General features: G+C 46.5%; 1 protein-coding gene across 2 annotated transcripts; it reads right to left on the reverse strand.

Annotated features, from left to right (window-relative positions):
* Positions 1-4,013: 4,013 nt before the first annotated feature.
* Positions 4,014-5,766, reverse strand: AIF1 (allograft inflammatory factor 1). 2 transcript variants are annotated; one of them, XM_081246444.1, is made up of 6 exons: positions 5,657-5,766; positions 5,421-5,482; positions 5,271-5,337; positions 4,883-4,924; positions 4,531-4,693; positions 4,014-4,219 (listed from the first exon to the last, which is right to left on the reverse strand). In XM_081246444.1, the coding sequence occupies exons 1-6, from the start codon at positions 5,679-5,681 to the stop codon at positions 4,135-4,137; spliced, it is 444 nt and encodes a 147-aa protein (XP_081102570.1). In that variant the 5' UTR covers positions 5,682-5,766; the 3' UTR covers positions 4,014-4,134. The 2 variants fall into 2 exon arrangements, with proteins under 2 accessions (XP_081102570.1, XP_081102571.1); XM_081246445.1 differs by lacking the exon at positions 4,883-4,924.
* Positions 5,767-6,000: the final 234 nt, after the last annotated feature.

The following is a 6,000-nucleotide window of genomic DNA, read 5'->3' on the forward strand; positions in this document are numbered from 1 at the left end:
TTTAACAAGTTTGAGGAGAGAGTGCACATCTTGGGCCCAGTGAACTGATAAGCAGAGGCAGGGGTTTGGAACCTACGCCTAGGCTGGTGTGGCTAAATTAAGGGACTGACTGCCCATAATGGAAAATGAGAGCAGAAAATTTAGCAAGACTCTGGTAAGAATTCTATCCTGAGGCCCATTAAGATGGTTGAGATGACTTCAGTTCTCAAACTTTCTTTTTATTTTTAAATTATTTTTATTTATATATTTCTTAATTTTTTATTTTGGCTGTGCTGGGTCTTTGTTGTGGCATGTGGGCTCTTTGTTGAGGTGCGTGGGCTTCTCTAGTTACAGTGCGCGGGCTTCTCTAGTTGTGGCGTGCAGGCTCAATAGTTGTGGTGCGCTGGCTTAGTTGTCCCATGGCATGTGGTATCTTAGTTCCCGGACCAGGGATCGAACCCGTATCCCCTGCATTGGAAGGTGGATTCTTTTTTTTTTTTTTAATTTATTTTTGGCTATGTTGGGTCTTTGTTGCTGCCCGCAGGCTTTCTCTAGTTGTGGTGAGTGGGGTCTACTCGTTGCAATGTGCAGGCTTCTCATTGTGGTGGCTTCTCTTGTTGCGGAGCATGGGCTGTAGGCGCGCAGGCTTCAGTAGTTTTGGCTTGCGGGCTCAGTAGTTGTGACTTGCAGGCTCTAGAGCACAGGCTCAGTAGTTGTGGCACACGGGCTTTGTTGCTCTGCGGCATGTGGGATCTTCCCAGACCAGGGCTCGAACCCGTGTCCCCTGCATTGGCAGGGGGATTCTTAACCACTGTACCACCAGGGAAGGCCTGGAAGGCGGATTCTTAACCACTGCACCACCAGGGAAGTCCCTCTCAAACTTTCAAAATGATACTCATGTCCCCTTTCCCCGGTCAGTTACCACAGCAGAATTTCTTGGAAGACCTATCCATACACACTGTCTCCAATGTCTCTCCTCTCATTCTTTCTTAAACCCACTTCAGTCAAGCCTTCATCCCCACCTTCTACCCAAACTGCCAAGAGCATCAGTCTCATGGCTTGAAATAACGTTTATATGCTGATGACTCTCAAATGTGTCTATTCATCAGAGACCTCACTCCAAAACTCCAGACTTGTATACACAGCTATGTACTTGACACCACCTCTTGGGTATCTAACAGATCATTTCAAATTCAGTATGTCCAGAACTGAACATTTTGATGTCCAGTCCTCCAATACCTGCTCTATCCACAGCCTTTACCATCTCAGCTGATGTCAATTTAAAAATTACAGTTAAACTAACACAACATTATAAAGCAACTATACTCCAATAAAAATTAATTTTTAAAAAATTCCAGTTAAGTCAAAAACCCTGGAAACTTCACTGACTCCTTTCTTTATCTCACTCCACTTTCAATCAGACAGGAAATCCTATATCGAGAAATTATCCAGAATCCAACCTCTTCACTTCCACTGTTTCCACTTTGATCTGAGCCGTCCTCATCTCTTACCTGGGTTACAGTAACAGCCTCCTAACTGGTCTTCCTAAGTCTACCCCTGCTCCCACAGTCTATTCTCTATACTGCAGTCAGAGTGGGACCTTTTCTCAGAGGAGTTTTCAAAGCATTCCTTTGCTCAAAGTCCTGCATTGCCTCTCCATTTCTCTCAGAATAAAAACCAAAGTCCTGGGCTTCCCTGGTGGTGCAGTAGTTGAGAGTCCACCTGCCGATGCAGGGGACTCAGGTTCGTGCCCCAGTCTGGGAAGATCCCACATGCCGCGGAGCGGCTGGGCCCGTGGGCCATGGCTGCTGAGCCTACGCATCCAGAGCCTGTGCTCCGCAACGGGAGAGGCCACAACAGTGAGAGGCCCGCATACCAAAAAAAAAACCCCAAAACACCAAAGTCCTTACTGTGGCCCACAAGACCCTAGATGACTTGGCCCTCTATTATGTTTCTGATTTTATTACTCTGCCTATCTGCACAGACCTGTCTTACCCTAGGGCCCTTCTGCTCCTTTTCCCTCTGCCCAACTGACTCTTCCCCCAGAAACCTGCATGGCTCACTCCTTTATTTCCTTGAAGTTTTTGCTCAGTGTTGGTCACCTCCTCAATGAGGCCTCTCCTGATTACCCTTTCAAAATTTTAATCTTCCCTGACCATCCTGACACCCCTCTTTCCCTTTAACCTGCTCTACGTTCTCTTTTTTTCATACTACTTGTCATTTTCTAATAGATCATATAAATTTTAAATTATGTTTACTTTTTATTGTCTGTCCTCCTCCCACACCAGTTCCCACAACAGAATGTAAGCTTCACAAAGGCAGGGATCTTTGTTTTGTTCACTCTTCTATCCCAAGCACCTGGAATAGGGAATGGAACATAGTTAATGTCCAATAAGTGATTCTTTAAATCTTCTTTAGAGTAGCCCCTGCTTGCTGCAACTGGAGAAATCCTGCATGCAGCAATGAAGACCCAACCCAGCCAAAAAAGAAAAAAAAAATCTTCTTATCAAAGTGTGTAATATATATGTGTATTTTATATATATATATATATATATATATATATATATATATATATATGAAATTTTGATAACTTTTCATGAACTAAGCAAAACATGTAACCAAAAACAGAACCCTAACTAGCACAAAAGCTGCCTGAGGGCCTCTTGTAGTCACTGCCCTCCCCCAAGGCTGACTATTATCCTGACTTCTAACAATATATATTAGTTTTACTTGTTTTTGTACTTTATATAAATGGAATTGTACAGTAAGGGTTCTTTTATGTCTGTCTTCTTTTGCTCAACATTGTATTAATGAAATTGATCCACATTGTTGCATGTAGTTGTAGTCTGTTCATTCTTATTGCTGTATAATAGTAGTCCATTGTGTAAATATAACCCAATTTATTTATCTTGAATGAACAAATTGTTTAAGCTCCAGATCCTTCCTATCCTCCTTGTTGTCGCCAGAGTTGTCGGGAAGATTAAATGAATTAATACACAGAAAGCATCTACCCAGGGTATAGTAGGTGCTCAGTAAAGCTTAGCTATTAATTTTGTTATATTCAGATATTTTATTGAACCCACATTGATCTCGTCCTCATCTGAAGTCCTGTACAGTTACTGTAGCACTCTTTAGGATGCCAACCTGGCTTTACCATTGGAAAGGGCCAGAATGAGTGGCCCTAGGGGCCTGATCTGTCCTTGGTACATGAAACAAGCTGGACCAATTCGATTCTTGCTTTCCAGGGAGTAAGGAAATCTGAAATAGTGGCCAATGACTGGGAGTTGCTGGAGTTAATCCATCTGGACCCCTTGGAGGAAAAGTCCAGGAATAGCCTCACCAAAGGCCTGGGAACTCTCAGGCTCCTGCCTTCCCTGGAATTGGCTTTTTAACCCTTTCTGCCATCCAGGGATCCTGTATGCTCAGAATCTGCCCTCAGTACTCTCCTAATACAAGCCCCTTTTCCTTTTATTAGATAGATTCGGTTGTTGTAGCTTGTCCCCAACAGGACCTCGAGACTCATTTTCACTTAAATTATCAGGCTTTATAGTGTCGTGAATCCTTTACTTAATTCAATAACACCAGTTCTTTCATCTATCCATCCATCCATTCATTCAAGTTTTAAACATTATTGAGGGCTTATGATATGTCAGGTACTGCAGGGTAGATCATATTACTCTCGTTTTCAAATGAAAGACTCAGAGAGGATGAATAATCATTGAGGTTACAAAGCTTATAGTCATAGAGAATGTTGGTTCAAGGTAATCCTTGCTCTTCATCATGAGCTTGGATATATATTTTTTGTCTGTACATGTCTTTTCATCCCACTTAAATTCCTTGAGGGAGGTCAAGGCTATCTTATACATCTGGAATCCCCCTTGGTGTACAAAACCATCTGCTGTAGTAGACATACTACAGAATTGTTGATGGATTGCTCATATGGGCAAATCCTTGCTACCCTTCCCTCAAAGACGCTTCACTCCTTCCCAAACCCAGGAAAAAAAAATCCCCCAAACAGTGACCAAGCTGATCTGTTGATCTGAAGGAGGGCAGTTTATTTAAATTAGTTTAGCTCTGGCTCACAATTTTGTGTTCTTTTTCCATGTTGGAGTCACAGAAGCCCCTTCAATCCCACCACATCTCCTTCACCACAAATCAGGGCAACTCAGAGATAGCTTTCTTGGCTGGGGGACCCGTTGGCTTCTCCTGTTCTCTTGCTTTCTCTTCATACATCAGGATCCTGATTGAGATGGGAAGAGACACAGGGATCAGGGGACAGTCCTCTCAAGAGAGTAAATTTTAGTCTACTGTGAAAGTCCAGAAAAAGGATGAGGTTTGTGAGGGTGGGAGGAGAAGGAGAAAGGGCAGGAGTGGGAGTACTGGGGGCTGTGGGGATCCGACCGTGAATGAGGATAGCACCTTGGAAGGGTCTCTCAAAAGACGGAAGAGAAATGCATGCTGAGTAATGTGTAGAAGGTGAACCTGGGGATGGAGGTGGGGGGAGAGAAAACAGGTAAGTAAGTATAGGGGAGGTTGGAACTGGACCCTCACATCTTTAGGATGGCAGATCTCTTGCCCAGCATCATCTTGAGAAAGTCAGAGTAGCTGAAAGTCTCCCCAGGGCCGCTGGATACCTCGCTGATTAATTTTTTTAGCTCCAGGTGGGTCTTGGGGACCTCAAGTTTCTCCAGCATTCGCTTCAGGGACATGATATCTGGAGGCAGAGGATGGGGGTAAGAAGAGGGGGAGCCTCTCTCACTCCGTCGCCTCTACCTCCTCATTCCCATTCCCCTTCCTACCCTGGTCGATGGACCCTCTCCCGAACCACTGGGAATGGAGCACTGTGGGAAAGACCTCCCTCTTCCTAGATCTGCACACTCCCTGAAGATCACCCTCTGCTCACCGATATCTCCATTTCCATTCAGGTCAAACTCCATGTATTTCTCTGGGTGAGGGGAGAAAGCAGAGAGGGTAAGCACTGGCTTGAGGGTCCCAGGCAGGGGCAGGGCAGGGATTGACCGAGCGCTAGGTAGGGGGGGAAGATGAAGAAGAGGTGGGGCAGGTAGAGGAAGTGTGAAGGTTGGGAGGCTGAGGGCCCTGGTACGGTGTAGGGAACTAGAGGGGCTCCTGAGAGGGGCAGGCCGGGGAAAGGGACTGTAACCAGGGTGGCGATAGAGGCAGCCTTCTTTTTTCCCATCCCAAAAGTCAACTTCGTTTCTGCCGTCTGCTTTCTTCCTGGGGAAATCCTACCCTCCTCACCCCCTTCCCCACCCCTATAGTTTTCCCCTCACTCTTGAAGGCTTCCAGTTTGGAGGGCAGGTCCTCGTCACTGCTATATTTGGGATCATCCAGGAATTGCTGTGGGGGAAAGCAAGAACCTGGGTAGACCCTCCTGGTCGCCCCCCACCACCACCACCCGGCCCCTTCGTTCTTCCTTTTACCTTGTTGATTTCACCGAGTCTCTCTTCTTGCTGGGCCTTCAGCAGCCCAAAGGCTTTTCCTCCTGAAGGGGTGCAAAGGTTAATGTAGCCTCACTGCCCCCTTCCTCTCCTCACCCCCAAGCCCAGCCTGAAGCCATCACAATTCTGCCTTCATGGGCCAGATTCCCAGCCCACAGCCCAGGACTGTCCACCTTCTTTCTCCTGTTTTAGGACCCTGCCCATTCCACCTTCCCTACCCTGCAAATCCCTGGTTTGGCTCATAGCTCAGCTGGTGCTGGAGGAGACAGACCAGGCTGGGCGCCTCTCTGTCTGCCAGCTGTCCTCTCCCACCAGCTTCTTGGAGGCCTCCCTCCCAAACTTCCCCTTTCCCCTCATTCCCTCCTCCTCTGAGTTCCAGGCCTCACTTCCCCATCAGCTTCTGCTGACACTAGCACCCAGGAAGAAGGGGGAGCTGGGTGTAGAAAGGAGATGAGAGAACAACATCCTCCTTAATTCCTCTGAAGGGGAGCTCAGTGTGTGTGTGACAGAAATATTTCCATAAGCCACCAAAGGAGTGGGGGAAGGTCAGTAAGACCCCGGG

The sequence above is a fragment of the Mesoplodon bidens genome (genome assembly GCF_964165515.1).
Source record: "Mesoplodon bidens genome assembly, chromosome: 10".
Taxonomy (NCBI): Eukaryota; Metazoa; Chordata; class Mammalia; order Artiodactyla; family Ziphiidae; genus Mesoplodon; species Mesoplodon bidens.

Bases quoted from the DNA above. Each gene is read 5' to 3' on its own strand.
- AIF1 (XM_081246444.1), bottom strand. From the start codon at position 5,681: ATGAGCCAAACCAGGGATTTGCAGG. The intron at 5,338-5,420 runs GTAAAAGGAAGA...TTTCCCCCACAG, and splicing joins GACTCGGTGAAATCAACAAG to CAATTCCTGGATGATCCCAA. The intron at 4,925-5,270 runs GTGAGGGGAAAA...CCCCTCACCCAG, and splicing joins CAAACTGGAAGCCTTCAAGA to AGAAATACATGGAGTTTGAC.